This window comes from Crocodylus porosus, unplaced genomic scaffold (assembly GCF_001723895.1).
Source record: "Crocodylus porosus isolate Cpor-Errol unplaced genomic scaffold, CroPor_comp1, whole genome shotgun sequence".
NCBI classification, from domain to species: domain Eukaryota; kingdom Metazoa; phylum Chordata; order Crocodylia; family Crocodylidae; genus Crocodylus; species Crocodylus porosus.
In genome coordinates, this window is record NW_017728931.1 from 134,403,262 (window position 1) to 134,420,584 (window position 17,323).

General features: G+C 42.0%; 1 protein-coding gene across 1 annotated transcript in view; it reads right to left on the reverse strand.

The window, feature by feature from the left end:
• Positions 1-17,323, reverse strand: part of CDC123 (cell division cycle 123) — a 54,617-nt gene that overhangs the window by 31,621 nt on the left and 5,673 nt on the right. Inside the window, exons 4-6 of the mRNA XM_019543701.1 lie at positions 16,452-16,484; positions 10,647-10,742; positions 9,325-9,431 (exon numbers count right to left, since the gene is read on the reverse strand). Coding sequence (XP_019399246.1) covers positions 9,325-9,431; positions 10,647-10,742; positions 16,452-16,484 — 236 coding nt within the window. The remainder of the gene's footprint in view (positions 1-9,324; positions 9,432-10,646; positions 10,743-16,451; positions 16,485-17,323) is intronic.

The following is a 17,323-nucleotide window of genomic DNA, read 5'->3' on the forward strand; positions in this document are numbered from 1 at the left end:
TGGAAAGTTATTTGGCTCCAGCGCACAGGAGATCAGCATCTAACTGCAGCGTCTGTAGATTTAGGATCTGGAGCACTGGAACAGAAGCAATCGCTGAAGTTCAGCTGAATTCCAGGGTTTCTCATGACAAGCTTGATTAACAATGAGCGGATTATCAAAGCAAAGTAATTATTAGCTATTTTCAAGACTTGAGAAAAATCAATTGTGTAACAAAACAACCCTATTTCTTCAGATAGCAGTAAAGAAAAGATACTGGAGTAGCAGATGAAAACAAAAGAGATCCTCTATTCAAAAGAGGAATACATTTTAAAAGTTCATCTAACTGAAGTCTGGAGCTAAACTGTTCTCAGCGGTGGCAGAGGACAGATCAAGGAGTAACAGTTTCAAAGTTGCAGCAAGGGAAGTTTAGTTTGGATATCGGGGGAAAAAAACCAAACTCTCCAACTAGGAGGGTGGTGAAGCAGTGGAACAGGTTACCCAGAGAGGTGGTGGAGTCTCCATCCTTGGAGGTTTTTAAGACCCAGCAAGACAAAGCCCTGCCTGGGATGCTGGTCCTGTTTGGAACAGGAGGTTGGACTAGATGTGACCTCCTGAGGTCCCTTCCAGCCCTCATTTTCTATGAGTCTGAGAGAGGGAGAGGAGCATGGGGAGAGGAAGTTCTTGCTGCACTTCATTACCTTGTTAAAAAATTGTGATTCAGAAAGGCCTAGAGCACCCGCCACAAATTTTCTGAAGAGCCAGTTAAGTAAAATAAAATGCTTAAAATGAAATAACATGGATTGCACCATTCAGTAGTCAAGTCTCTTGCTTTATTCCTGCTCCAAGAAGAAAAGGTTTTATCCTCATGAATTTCCTGAACATAGAATACATCAACTTCATGTCAGAAGCCAAATATTTGTAACAATGCAAGCTTATCTATTCTTGCTCGACATACTGACTAATCCAAGAAACCATGTATTATTTATGACTTGCATTTCAGTAGCCTTCAACAGATACCCTACTACATTAGGCACTGCTCAAAGGCACGGTAAGAGATCATTCCTGACTGGAGGAGTTTACAATCTAGAAAAACAGGACATAGAAGTTAGGAGGTGAAGGACAAGCACAGAGAGAAGAGGTGTTTTGGTGCAGAGTCGGGATAACAAACCAGTTCCATGTCCTGTACCTCTCAGTAGACTGTACCACCTCCCCAAGCAACAGTTTACCTTTCATTTGTTGGAAATACATGGCAAAGGGAAAATAAAAAGCAAACAAACACGAAACTTTTTTCACCAAGCTAAATATTCAATCCGTTTCTTTCTCTTCTTTACAAGCATCTCTAAGTGCTGGGGCACATAAAGTATGCAATTTATTTGTTCAGCATTTTACTTCCATATGCCAACTACACTTCTAATTTTTGCTTGCTAAGGTCTATGGAGCTGGCACTTAAATCAATAATGTAATTAATGAAGACGACTTTGTGATTCAGCAAGTAATCATTTCAACTGTTTGACTTGCTACATTCATTTGAATAATTTAGAAGTTCAGGAATGCCATAAACCGGCTGTAATAAATAAGACATTTTTTATTTAAATACTTCATAACACTTTGGATAGAAGGAAATCAAAATCCCTTACTGACCAGTGGGCCACTTCATATCAAGGAAGCAATAACTCACGCTCTAATCACTAACCATATTACCTTTATCTCTATGGAGCAATTCACCCAATTAACTAAATACAGTGTGCCGTGGTGTAAAGCACACCATTTTATACCAACATCACACAACAGCTTTTAGGAGGAAAAGTGAAATGTCAGTCTTCCAACTGAAACTACACTTCAGCCTTTAGACTAGATTGTAGTTAACCCAATTAAAGTTTGCCTGTAAGTCCAAGATATAAAGATGCCCAGTAAGAGCAAGGGGAATATAAGATATGCAATTCCATTAGCTGACATGGAGGCCTTGAGGTGATCATACAATTGATTAAGACAATTAAACCTAAACTGGACTGAGTTTTCAAAAAGGAGATTTTGGACTTTTCTTACTAAGTGCAGCTAAATGTCTACCTCTGAGCTAAAGCAAAGTGTGGGCTGCAAACCCCTGCATACACAGGTCTGGTCGTTTCTCTTTTGCAAGGGGTCTCTTATTTCAGCTGTCCCCAACTTTGCTCTTTTAAGCAAGTCAACGGTTATCGTTCCCTGCTAGAGAGGGGCTGGAGCCAAGCAGGGACAGAGAGAATAAAAGTTAGTTGTTTGGTGATCCTTGGCAGTAAACATGAGAACAGCTTGATGTCTGAGATCAACTCTCCTAGGTGAAAGAATAAGGGTAGTGACCTATGATGGTATGCCGTGTGCCCATTCCTGACTATATCCAGAAGAAATTTGCTCCTTATGAAGGACAAGTTGGGGACAGCTGAAATAAAAGATTCTTAAATTCAAAGGAAATTCACAGACATTACCAAGCCGCAGGAAAAACAAAGATTTTTTGGACACAGATAAAATTTGGGAAGCATTGCTACCCCAGATTCAAGAAAGGAACTCACCAAGAAACAGAAGAAAGAAAAATCAAAAGAGGAGGTCTGGATGTTCTTAACCATAGGCAATCGCAGCATTTTTCATGCTGGATTAAGATGACAGGCAAATCATGACTACCACAGAGAAGAGAATCACAAAATTGGAAGGGACTTCAAAGGTTAACGTAGTCCAACCCTCTTCACAGAGATAGCATTCACTATTTCTGGAATCACCCCTAAGCCATCCCAGACGTGTTCCCATCCAGCTTCTTCCTGAAAATCTCCAACGAAGGAAAGACATGCTTGCTGTCCTGTTCAACTGCTTGGAACTAGGGAAATTTCACACAACTTCACATTTCCAATCAATACTTAGATCTAAATGTGGAAGCAACAGAAACCCTCTCAGGATCCTTTGGGACAAATAAAACAGAGCAACTGGCATATGGGATGCATTTGTGGATGGCTGCTTAGCCCAAACAGTAAGTAAAATCAGATATACTATAAAACATCCAAGGGAGGCTATGCATGTCAGAAGCTGTAAGCTAAAACAAAAGAATAGGATTCTCTGTAAAGAACAGGTGGTCAGAGAGCAAGCTGTTTTCTCAGAGCCAAGACACAAGACCTCACTTTAAGACTGGGCAGGTTTCTGAATTTGACAACAAGGGATCCAGTGGTGGTGGTGCTTATTAGCATTAAATGCTACCGCATCATGAGATCTTTCGCAGAGCATAGGCTGCTTATGGAACCCAGAAAGGGAGCAGAAGGAGAGGAATGACAAAGCCATCTTCTCCAAGCCCTTTCCTGGCCCCATGATCAAAGGACAAGAGACAGAACGTTCTTGGAGCAAACTTCTGGCAAGATCAGCAATGGAAGATTTGGGTTTTGAGCACAGATCCATGGACTACAGAAAGCAGCAGCTAGTCAGCTGGAAGGCCCTCAGCTCATAAACAAAGTCAAGCTCTCAAGGAGAGGCTGACAGAAGCATTGAGCGTACAACCAAAGAACAGCCATAGCTTCGGTTGACTTGAGTTCATGTGTTACTGGTCAAAACCAGCAACACACAACTGGTGCTTTAAAACTCCATACAGTCAAATCGACTGGGAGGAAGAATACAATAAAAATATGGTCACTGAGAACAGTATAAGAAAAAGTTATGGATTTTCAGTTGGGGGTGGAGGGGGGTTGGCTAAAAAAGACCTAACAAAATGTCATTTAGCAGGGAAGCAGAAACAGTTAAGAAAAACAGAAGTACTGTAACAAGAGGAAGCTCATGGCAATGAACAGAAAAATCAGAAGCTAGAAACTGCATCAAATTGATAATAGAAGCAATAAGAAAACATACTTGCAGCAGTGAAGGACAAGTATATTAGGAAAATTCCAAAATTGGTATTAGTTCATTACTACAGAGAGATGAAAATAGTAATAATACAGAAAAAAAAATCATTCAGGAAAGTATTATTATTATTATTGTGTAATTAATCAATATGCATTATTACAATATTATTATTTTGTATTTGGATAAAACACAGATAAAACAATAATGACTGCAAGATCCCTTTCTGCCTCTGTGCTCTCAAGAAGGGAGTTTCCCATCTTATAAGTGTGCTGCTGGTTCCTACTGCCCAAGTGCAGCACCCTGCACTTGGCAGTATTGAAACGCATCCTGTTTTTGTTAGCCCACCCCTGTAACCTGTCCAGATCTTGCTCCAGTCTTTCCTTCCCTACTAGCGTGCTCACCTCACCCCAAATTGTGGTATCATCAGCGAATTTAAACAGGTTGCTATTCACCCCGTCATCCAAATCACTGATAAAGAGATTGAACAGCGCGGGCCCAAGGACCGAGCCCTGGGGGACTCCACTGCCCACTTCTCCCTAGGTCAAATATGACCCATCCACCACCACCCTCTGAGTGCGACCCTTCAGCCAATCTGCAATCCATCTGACTGTGTAGGCATCAATGCCACAGTCGCCTAGTTTTTTTAATGAGGACGGGGTGGGAGACTGTGTCAAAGGCCTTGCTGAAGTCCAGAAAGAGTACATCCACGGTGACACCTGCATCCAATGCTTTTGTGACCTGATCATAAAAGGCAATCAGGTTGGTCTGACACGACCTGCCCCTAATGAAACCGTGCTGGTTGCCCTTGAGCATCATCCCTGAAGCCAGCCCATTGCAGATGTGCTCCTTGATGACCTTCTAAAACAGGCTTGTCCAACATATGGCTCGCAGGCCGCCATGCAGGCTGCCAAGCCATTTTATCTGGCCTGAGGTGCCTGCTCCATGCTCCATGGCAGAGGCGGCGGCAGGGCAGTGGCGAGGCGATACAGGCAGGGCCAGCCCACGGACCCCCGTCAGCAGCGAAGGGAGGGGAGCTGCTTACCCCCGCGGGGCTGGGCTCATCAGTGAGCTGGGTCCTGCTGCCACTGCCCCGAGGGCTGTGTGGTGTGGGGCTGCCCCAGCTGCGCCCGATTAGAGGAGCTGGGGACAGAGAGTGTGCAACTTGTTCCTTGGCTCCGCCCCTTGCCCCAGCGCGTGGCCAGGGGAGCTGCAGCATGGGCCGCGCCCTGCCCAGATGTGTGGTGGACAGAGGTGAGATCCTGCATGGAGATGGGGGCGCCAGTGCCGGTGCCCATGCCCTGCGCTGCCAGAGCAGCCCCATATGGGAGGCCAAGCAGTGGCCACCGGCACTGCCGGCCCACGCCTGCCTCCTCACCCGCCTGTCCGCTCACTTCAAGCCAGCCCTGCTCTGCTCCCCCCCATAGCAAAGCGGCGCCTGCTCCCCCGGCCAGTCTCCCCCAGGTGCTGTGGCTCTCCGGGCCTGGCCGCACGTGTGCGAGGCCCTGGGGGGGGCCGCTTCTCACATGCTCCTGGGGACAGGAGGAGTCTGGCGGGCCTGCACCAGCCAGCAGAAGCGGCTGCAGAGCCGTGTGCGGCTCGGGACAGGACGAGCGTGCACTGGTCAGTCCCGAGCGGCACACGGCTCCGCAGCCGCTTCTGCTGGCCAGAGCAGACCTGGCCAGCCTCCTCCCGTCCCCAGCAGTACGCAGCTGAAGCCAGCTTCTCATGTGCTGCTGGGGGCGGGAGGCGCTGGCTGGGTCTGCACCGGCAGCAGAAGCGGTGGAGGCGACAGCGGAGCCGTGGGCCGCTCAGGACAGGATGGGATGAGCCCAGCCAGAGTGGCAGGGGCTTCGCTGCATTTTTCCCCTGTCTTTTCCGTTCAGTCCCGAGCAGCACACGGCTCCTCCACTGCTTCTGCTGGCTGGCACCGACCTGGCCGGCCTCCTCCCGTCCCCAGCAGCACACGGGAAGCCGGCTTCAGCTGCATGCTGCTTTTCCTGGCTGGTGCCGACCCGGTTCTGCCCAGGCAGGTCCTGCAGCACCATGTCAACCCGGGCATGGCACTGGCAGGCTGGGCGAGCCCCAGGTTAACCCTGGCCTGGCCTCACGGCTTCTCCAGCACCAGGTCAACCCCGTTGTAGCCAAGCGGCTCCTGCAGCACCATGTCAACCCAGGCATGCATGCCATGTCAACCCAGGCATGCATGCCATGTCAACCAGCACCATGTCAACCTCTGCAACTTCACTGGTGTCAAAGGTCATGTGACATCACTTCCTCATGTGATACCACTTCCTGTGATGTCTTTGAATATGGCTTGCCAGCCCACGGGGTGATAAAAAGTTCACGATCCGGCCCCACATTCAAAAGGGTTGGACACCCCTGGCTTAAAAAGTGGAAGCTAGGGAAATTTAGAGGCAAGTGCAATTTTTTAAACCCGACAGTAACTAATTAGAGAAACAACTTAAAAATGGTAGATTCTCCATCACTGAACAATGTTAAATGAAGATTAAAATCTATATATTCCATGCTCAGTGAATACTGATAAAAAGACACATGCTTATAAGGGTCTCACTGTAATGTGTGCTTACTTTGGTCAGAACATTTTCAGTTTGTCTGTATGTGCCTGGGACTGCACATTTGGTACTGCACAGTCATTTGGTGATAGCATCTCATGTAAATGCAACCACTGTGACCATAACCAAGGTCTCAATGTGTGCATTTGTATACTGGCAACAGAAGCAAGCTTCCGCTGGTTAAATCTCTTAAATAAAGTGCAATTATACTGCCCCCTCACCAGCATGTGGCAATTGTTTAAATGAAAAATGTATCATTCTGTAAGTAATTCTTGGATGCTCCATAATTAAAAAGCCCCATCTAAATCCATTCCAGACTGGCAAAGTGAGGGTTTTTGTAATTTAATTTAAAAGCATTTCAAGTAGTTTAGTACACCCTTCTGCAAAGAGAGCCATAAATCCCTTTATTAGGATAAAACAAAATAGTAAAATTAGTCCAAACTCAAAATGATAAAAAGATTATGAGAGTTATAGTGCAATTCCATAGTCAGAGATCACAAATTTATGGGCTACCTTTTATTGTATGCATGTATGAAAACTATGCAAAACAGGTCTCCCAAACCTTGACTGGAATCTCAGAGCATTACTTTAATGCTAAATATACAATAATGCATGCCTATGGCAACAGAGGGGGAGAGGTGGAACCCCCCCACAAAAAAAAACCTTAATTCACCTCCAGTAGAATTACTTATACCCTGAGCATTTTACAGACAGAAGCATGTGGCCTTTATTAGTAGCTTACAATCTAGTCATGGAGATAACTGTGACAACAGCACTGTCTTCCTGCGTATACAGAGAGCTTCAGTCTCTTTATACCTCCCGCTGTTTGACAAAGACCAATTCCTATGCAATAAAAATCTCATGTTTCATGGATTGCTATTTGTTAGCCGTGCCACAACTTACATTTGTTCAACCTGATTCTTAGCAAAGGGAAGCTAGGTATAGAATATAGACTTCTTTTCTCCCCACCTACAGCTAAAACAACAAGAAGCTGGTAGGTATAGCAGCAAAAAATTACTCAGAAGGGTCTGTATGAAGGGAAAAGGACGTTTCCTTTCCTTCAAATAATTAGACCAGTGTGAAGCTTAGAAACTCATAAAAAAGAAAGAGACCCAAAGACAACATGAAAGGGCATCTCCTTGGTAAGAAGGTGCCACACTTCCCCTCTTCCTACCAGCAGGGCTTCTCATGACAGCATGAGCCGCATAACTAGCAGATTTAGTCCTCCAACTAGTAATCACCCAGTACATTTTCCCCAAACACTGCAACTTAATAAAGAACAGCATACCAGTTGTACCCGCAACACCTACGCACAAAATGGGCAACACCACTTGCACTCACTAGGCCTAGCAGCCTTCTTACTCCGCCTCTGGCAAAAGCCATTAGGCTAAGCTTGACAGAACCATAGAAAATTGGGGTTGGAAGAGACTTCAGGTCATCTTAGTTCTAATACAAATTTGGCCTCGAAAAAGAATGCACTTTAAACAGGGAAATTAATCATTAGTCAGGGTTGAAATGGAATCATCCTCACTCAACGTGGCTTAAAATAAAATCAGATTTGCTTTCTAAAAAATATAATCTAGTTCAATTGTAGCCATTGGACTTGGATGGGAATCAACTCGGACAAGTCCTATGGGCGTTATGCAGTTAAAAATTATATGATCACCAGGGTTCCTTCCAGCCTCAAATTTTTTTTCATGAATTTATGACTTAGAATGTTTGTACAGTACCTAGTTTCTGGTAATACCTTGATATGAAAAACAGTTCCCTGCTTTGCATATACAAACACAAGTTGTCCATTAGCAATGAATGCTAAAATTGCAAAAGACAAAATACCATCCTTAGAAAGACTTAGCTCTTCAACTTCAGGGTAGACATGAATACACACAGGAATATAATTCCCTGGGATGCTTTGACTTCACTACTGGAATGCTACCATTGTTTAAGCTTTACAGAAAAATTTAGAAACAAGGGCAAAAACTGGTTAACTTTTTTAAAAACTAATAATGAACTGCTCAACACATTGCAAAGTTAACTGCCAAAAGTGCAGGAACAGAAAACAAGGCAGCTGCACAGCAATGGTAGTTTGGGCGGGGGGTTGGCACAAAGCATAATGTAGAATTCTGGAAGTTATAGTTGGCAAATGCTCCTACCCAACTGACTCTCCTCTGCTAGTTGACAGATGAAACATTTTAAGTCATACCAATTATTAATTTTCTCTTTAAGCACTTATTTAAAGAAAGTGAAAAGCCACAGCTCAGGAGATACATTTGTCCAAATGCTACAAAGGAGCAAAAATCTCCCAAAAATGACACCAAGAGGTGGTATTTCTGCCCTCTTCGGTCCACTTTGTGCACTCCAAGATCATTAGCATTTGCAAAGGAAGTGACGAAGGGATGCTGGATTACTGCAAAAGCAGGTATCAACAAATCCCCTAGGAGCCAAGACCTGCTCAAGAAGAAAAAAATAACACTCCATCTAAATGCAATTCACTCTGAAAAGCAACTCTACAAAAATGGCTTTATTCCACAAAGCCATTTCCTGGGTATTTAGGTTCAGGGCCTCAAACTTTCATCAAATAATGCTGTCACTGCGTTGTTTTACTTGTTTGCACTGCAGAATCAGCACAGTTGAAAGCAGGAAGGGTGATAATTTAGTCTACAGAATCTTTTTTTTCTCATGCATCATATCAGAAGCAAAGTTTGGCGCTCAGGCTAGAATCTCAGTTTGGAGAGCTGGAAGTTCGGGGAAGGAGGGAGGAAGCTTATTTCATCCAGAACTTAGGGAGATGCAATAAATATAGAACTCCAAAAAGCATTTCATGGTCACTTTTCAGAAAGAACAGCAGTAAAATCTTTAAAGGGAATTTAGAATCTCTTGATCAAGTACAAAAAAAAAAAGAATCAGAGAGAACTGTACTTACGGTTGAGTGAAGTCACGAGTAATGAAATCTGAACTCTTAAAGAGTAGGAAGATGTCACTGAGGGTTTTGCACTTCAGAGAACTATTCATTGCTATCCAGTAGGCATCCTAAACACAAAAGGACATTAGCAAAAAAATACCATTTTTACTAGCAGCCATCAACAAAGAAGGTAAGTTACAGTCTGACACCTGAACACTGCTTGCATTTTGAAAAAGACAAGCAGGACTAAAATGATGGGCAACTGATTTCGGCAAGAGTTTCTTCACTCATCCTCAATACAAGACCTGTTGCAGCAGGTCTTTGCTCATAGGATCCTCACAGAATTGAACGCAAGCCAGTTAACAGGGCTTAGCCTCCTCTTCCATCTCTACCATCATTAGCCTAGTTAACCATTAAAAAGATTCTCTAGATTTTTTTCTTGTATTGACTCATACAAATGTATGTTTTGCATTTCCCTTTTCCTAAGTGCTCAGTGGCTACCAGCCCAAATTTTATACTATGTTATTTCTTTCAAGGTGAGCATATACAATGAGACAATGATATAAAAAAAATGTGTGGTGATATTGCTGAACTTGCTCCATATGAAGAACTGTGCCACAATATACTGGTAATGTAGATTTTATGTTGCTGATTGATTAGGACTGCAAAAGACCAGAATCAATAAACTTTTTGAGCTGCTCTAGACTGGATTCTGAAATATTATCCATAAACTATGAATAAGCAACACAGGGCTTATCTAAACATTAACAGGATAAAGAACTCATTTCATATCCAGATAAAATTATTTTGTTAAAACAGGCAGCAAGCAAAAGGGTGGAGAAAACAACTCTCCCCCCCACAATGCATAAATAATGGGGAACAAAAATGCGAAGCAGGGGATCTTGCTGATTAGTTAAATCATATTTAGATTTCTACAGGAAAAACAAGTGTTACATTATTAACCTCAAAGTGCAGCATAATACATCAGAGATTCTTGGCATGTTGTACATCTTCTTGACCTAGGTTTCACGACATTTTATTTTCCTTAGGAAAAAAGATATCTTGCCAGCTGAAGAGTTAAGTATTTGAGAAACTTCTCATATTAATTCCAGTTCATAAAGCACTATGAGCGTAACATGATCCCTGCCTACATCACTGGCTCAGATAAGATAATGCCCTGTATAGCACTGCTGCATCAAAACACTCTGCAGTACCTCACTCCACTGAGAACTCAGTTACTGCATTGCCAATGATTGGTGCAGTCACCCTCCACCACCTCCTAGTCATCCAAAATAAATGATTAAAAACAAAGACTGTTAAAACTCTTTTATTGTTGTTTTTACCCTTGGAGCACTCCAGTTGAGTTTAGGAAAAACACTGCCTCCAAGGGAACTGATTGCTTCTTGAACTTTAAGTGCAAATTCAGGAAATTCTGGTGCCTGAAGAGAAGAATAGAAGATAATTTCAATACATGTAATATGAAAGCCAGGTAGTTTTAGAAGTATAAGCAGGACTATAAATCATAGGTGGAATAACCTCAAGATTTTAAAAATAAAAGTAATTTCCTTCTGGTACTTGAACCCTTACAATTCCTGTTTTCAAGCTTGTCTCTGCAAAAATGAAAGCTAAAAACGTATGTGTTTTTAAAATGAAAGGTCACATTCTCACTAATAACCTAATTGCTGGAGCTGAGGTTTAGGAAACAAAATACTGCAAATAAATTCTCACAATAAAATCATGAAAGCTGGCAATTTTGCAAGTTAAACAAATAAGCAGCTACTAAATGATACACCTATAGTTTAGACCCAGTAAAACTGCACACCAATAAGGTTTGACAAAAATTATTTTCTTAATGGTTTTAGATGTTTCAAACAGAAATAGTCCTTTCGTATAACGTTAGACATTACCCTAAAAAGGCTGCAGCCCAAAAATGCAACTTTACGGCAAGCTAATATGCAAGTAGAAAGGGAAATTATTTTAAAAAAGCCAAGAATGACAGATCCAATTTCAGTTTAAAAATGATGAGTGCAAAAGTACATAGACCAATTCAGTAACAAGATATTAAACAGATCTTTAAAAAGTTCAGCTGTGCAAAGCATTGTTATCACATTAACTGTATAAACACATCCAATTTTTTTGTGTCACATTAATTTAGCACCATTCCTTTAGAGACAAGAGTTGCAGGAAAGCCAATTTACACAAACCAAACCTCCAGTCTTGCAATCTATTCTGTGTTTAAAGTTAATGGGGCTTCAAGTAATATGATGAGCAGGAGCAGGGCTGTAATACAGCTCTACACATCATAGTAATGTTACCTCGCTTCAAGAAATAGACTGGGCAGGAAACCTTAGGATTAGGGAGCAAATATGATGCTTGTTTAAAAATAAGAGGTTTGCACTATATAATAAAACAGGGAACGTAGAAAGCTGCTGCAAATACTACTAATAAGGATGGCTAGCAAAGAGAAATGGAATAAACCCCTGCCCTTTCTAAGAATATCAAAAAGCTTCCAGACACGCATCAAAAGATTTTTCATCCTAAAGAATAAATAAATGATGTGACAGTAAATGGTATTTGGAGAATTCCTGTTTGGTGCTTTATGAAAACAAAATTCAACACAGCATCTTGGGTAACTCCAATCTCCAAATGGCTGTAAGTAGTTCTCTTACATCTATGCAGTTATAAAACATTCTCAAATTTTGCAAGCAAAGCAGGCCAAGTCCTGTTCATCCATTGTAGCTCTGTGACAGCATGCTCAGTCCCTCTGCCTCATTCAGACATTCAGTTTCTCTTAGGAGAGTTGCTCCTCTCCTGGGAGAAACCACAAGTGTACAAATGTTTAGGCCCCCCAGAGTAAAAATGATCACTTCAGGAGAAAAAACAAACAAACAAACAAAAACAGGGATCAACCAGGAAAGCTTCTCCTAGGAGGGTGAATGTCTGTACATGCTAAGAAGAGAACATAGTCCTTCAGCATAACCCTCACCCTAGGGAAATACGGTCTCACTTGCTGAACTACTGATCCAGCACACACCCTTCAAAAATCCCATTTTGTGCTGCAGGGAAATACAGGCTGACCAGGGCAGTGTGTGTCAGCCAATCAGGGTTGTCCTATCTACTGCTGCCATCTGTCACTAGGCAAACAAAGGGAGCCTGCAAAGCATGCCAAGATGCATGTGCAGGGGGTCCCCCTGGCTCTTCATTCTTCAAGGCCACATCCTTCAAAATGTCTGTACATGTAGCTCTGGGTACATTTTTCTACTAGCAGAACAAACTTGGGAGAATTCTCCCAGATTACTTTAAAGTGTGTACATAGCCCCTGAGAATGACAGATGCAGTCTGGGCAACACATAGGAGCTATGATGTGATCAAAGATGGTCAGAGTGTACAGAATCTTTGACAAAGGTGCACCATTATACTGGTCCCATATTGCATCAGCACCAATATAGGGAAAAAAATCGACAGCATCAGAAATTGGCTTTTTTTGCCTGATGTTGCTGATAACATGGCCAGTAAGTGCTCCAGGCATGTGCACAACTGCAGTATGAACATGGCCAGGAGTGCAGCCCAGCAGCATGGAGAGCAGTATCTCACTTACAAGTCTGCTGTGGCAGAAGGGTTGAAGAAGGAAGGGGCTGGGAAGAGCCTGGCAGAACCCTAGCCTGCCCCACCCTGTGCACAGATCTGGGGGCACATGTCCCCGTGCCGTCCTGCGGTACGCACAGCAGCAGGAGCTACCTCCCCCCCTGCAGCCCCTGGACGAGCCGTGGCTCCATCCCATTCCCCCCACTACATGAGCAGCACCTGCCTCTACCCCACTCCCTCCCTCACCCCAGGGGCCTCCATCTGCCTCCACCCCACACCCCTTCCCTCCCCCCCCACAAGACTTACCAACCTGACACTAGTCTCCAAGCTGCATATCAAAATTGGATTGGTATTGGCAGATATGGCTCCTTACCAAAGGCCGATTTTTTGTTTATTTATTTATTTAAATCGGTCCCCAAAAAAATCTCTATTGGTACACACCTAATCTTTGAAGTATTTAGCTACCAAATTAAAAACTTACTGAACATTTAAAATTCGCTTTTCAGAGCCTCTAAATTTGGCAGTATTTTTGCAGGAATGGCTAAAGGTACAAATTACTTCAATAATTAGTGTCATTGAGGTCAAAGTCCTTTGAAGTCAATAGTAGGTTCTGTCACGGATCCAGGAGGCCTTGATCAGGTCCTTTTTCCTTTTTATAAATTTCAGCTAAGATATTATAAAAGGATGACCATGGTACTTGGCCCCCTCCGGTTCAGGCTTGAGATACGATGACAGGCCATTACTGAGGAAGCTCTTGCTGGCAACGTGCCTCTGCTGCATAGCATCTGTACTGCAGATAGACAACTTAATCCAGGACTGTCAGCCTGCCACCTTTCACCAACACTACATTTGATTTTTGCTGTCCTTGGGCAAATGCAAGATGCATATCTCACTCCTTTCTGCTTCAATACATTCCCTTCAAAGCCCACTCTCACAGATGGATTGCTTTGGGGGGGTTTAAACAGCTTTCTTTTCTATGTAGTAGAATTCTCTGTCACATATTCCTTAAGCATTTATGCAACAGTGGCCATCACAGCTACTATAGCACAGAGCAGGGTTTAACCTGCTTTGCCCGTCTTAAGATTGCAAGACAGGCAAAGCAGCTATTCCTACCCAAATCTTAGAAAGGTGGTTTGCTTTTATAACTTCACAGTTTCTCCAAGTACTTTTTGTTTTAAAAACCCCCACCAAAAACCTTTGCAGTTCATTTTTCAAGAGGCATTTGTTTCCTATCTTATAACTTTGTTTTATCTTACCTTTTCAAAACAGAAAAAAGCATGTCATTTCAACACTGTAGTTACCTCAGATACTTAAAGGAGTGCAAAAATGCCCCCCCCAAATGATGTCACTGATTTGTCTAAAATTAATAAATTCTGTAAAATATCTTGGGGGGAGGAGAAAGGGAATGGTATACACACCCTCTGGTTCTCTGGAGGTCAGAAGAGGGGGGTCTTTTTCTATTGACTCTAGTAAGTCAGAATTATATACACCCAAGTTATGTTGATATTTTTTAAGACCTTTCATAAATGTATAACAATTAATCCATTTTGTTCTAAGTGATGTAAGGAATTAAAATTATATAATAAAACATTTGAATATAGAATCAGATACAGCAACATCCAAAGCATCAGTCCAAGTTCCAAATTACTGCTAACAAAGAAAAGCCTAACCTTTGTAAGTCAGAATGTATATTGTTTTTGATCTTTGTAAAAGCACTTTTTTTTTTTAAATAAATTCTCTAACTTAATCTGGTAGAACCTGTAGAGAAAATAAGGATGTGAAGGATGTGAAAATAAGGATCTTTGGAACAATCCTAAACTGGTATAAACAGGAATATTTTAATTGAAACCAGTGTAGTTACACCAAATTACATCTTTGCCTAACTACCAAGTAAAGCACTCCTTAAATGACTAATCGTGAGATCTGATTCAACAGCCTGATGGTGTTTACCTAGTACTATGATGACAGACAATACATTTGTTCTTTTGTAAAGTAATGTACAAAAATAAAATCCCTGCCCTGACTTGTGATCTTTTACATCAGTCCTACAAAGGTATAAGTCTATCAATAGTTTCACCAAAATAAGACCATTCACAGGTGTGAAAGTAAGCACAACCATTACGTTTTTATAGGTTCTGGTTCCTAAGCAGTAAACTCTGAGTTGGTAAGTCAATTGTTCAGGAGCCATTATTTCATTTTTGCACAAAGTTGAGTACAATGAGAACATTTGGTCTCAAACATGACTGTTGAAAGGGTATGGTACAGATAACAGACAAAAAGTGGTGGAAGATCATTATCATCGGTAGTATTTGGGGGACAGAAAGGATTTCAAAAAGGATTAGAAGGAGCAAATCGGGGAACATGGTTCATAGTAGCAAGGATCCCATATCAAGGACAGTGGGCAGCACGAAGAGAACTCAAAGAAGGGTTGCCAACTCTTTGTACAAAATCCCCTGTCTGTAAAAATTAAGAAATGATGAACTTGTTTGAAGATTGGCTGTCAGAATGAGGATGGATGAAAGTACTGATGGACAGAGCAGAGCAGCGCCACCTTGTGTCCCAGTGGGAGGACAGCTTGGCACCTTGCAGTGAGCTATCAGGGCTTTGTGGCTCATCGGAGCCTCCGTATCCCCCTCTCCCCTGCAAGCCATGTGCTGCTGCTGCACCCCATCAACCGCTGTCTGCCTGTAACAGCGGCTCACCTCAAAAGGTAGGCTGGACCAGGTGGGCCCAGCCTGTCTGAGGCACCTGGCAGAATAGGGAAAAGGGGAAAATTAAGTTTATTTTCCCAAGTTTCTGGGTGGGAGCTTGAGCCAGATTCAGAAAGTTGATGTTCAACTCTAATATTTGAACCTGGCCCTTGTTCCAGCCCTCCAGTCCTTAACGAAAGGGTTACGATATAAAAAAAACATACATCAGTAAAAAGTTTGGTTGTCGGTAAAAAGTTTGCAGATTGTCAGTAAAGAAAAGGTTGTCTTGGGTTGGTAACCTCGATTCAAAAACAGGTAGAAAAAAAACAATGACAATTAAAACAGAAATAGAAAAATGGCTGTGGAAAAACCAGCAGCAGAGGTGTCTGAGAGTCAGGGTGCAGAGAACACTGAAAATGAGAAGCTGCAGGGGCTTCATCTCTTCTGCATACAGTTTGATTAGGTAATTGGGGAGTCATTCAAAGGGGCGAGAATTAAACCCAGTTATATTTAGCACTGCACTCCTGCTCATTTCCTCTAGCCTAGTGAGTGAGAGAGTCTCAAAAACTGAAGCATTTTATTTTTGATTATACACAAAGGAAGAACTGACAACTTTTTATGTAACAACAGAAATAAGTTATAGGCAACTGTGTGCTTCAAGCATGAAGGGAGATTAATAAATTTCAATACTACCTTCTTACATAAAGGAGAAACTCTTTTTCCCTGGTATATTTTAGAATGGCCTGTTCAGCATTAATTACAACAATGGGTAAATGTAATGCCTGCACACAAACTTAATTCTGAATTTGCTAAAAAAAACCCAAATAAGTTGCCAAAGGAATCCTATGCTTTAGGGCTTTAAGAAAACCTTACCTTAAGTGTTGTAGTATTCTCATCATCTGACCACTGAGTGAAAAAGGAACAGAAAAGATTAACGGTTTCTGAAACTGTCTTCATCATAACTTCTATATTATTTATAAAATACCAAAATCTACAGAGTATCACATAGTAAGTAAAACAAATCAAGTTCTCATGCTGGAAAGCTAACAGCATGAAGAGTTTATAGCACAGAGGGTTATTGTATCTGGAACATTTCACATGTAAAAGATATCAAGTAAGAGGAATAATGGACTAAGAAAGAGGGGAAAAAAACAGTTTAGGAATCATAGGGCTAGGAAGAGTTACTTGTGCACAAAGTCTTGGGTTCAGCATTATTGCTGTTCTAATGATAGGCTTAAATCGTCAATTTATACTGCTACTAAAATAATAGAGAAATAAGCCAACCTAATGGATTTCTCAAAGCTTGCCATTGAACTGTCCTTGAATAAATCCTACCTCAGCTCCCACCAATCTCAGCTCTTGATCAATGATTCACTAACTCCACTTGTATTCATGTCTCCTTTGCAGCCTTTTCCACCTCTTCAAATACTTGTACTGTTTTTCTTTGGATATCTCCAGTTCCTGGAGCATTATTTCTGAACCACTCTTGTTCCTTCCAATTCCCCCAAAATTCATTGCTTTCTATAGACTTTAACAGCAACCCTTATTCACTTGTCAGTCTAACAATCCAATTACTAAAGGAACAAATAAGATGTGTACTTTGTGAAAAAAAGAAATAGCAAAACAGTATTTTAATGCAAGTCTCCATACTTCTTTGAAGTTATGATGTACTTAACTTTGGTTGTAAGTTCCTCCAGGGAGAACAGTGTCTTATCCTGTTAAGTTCTATGTGCAATCTATCAAGG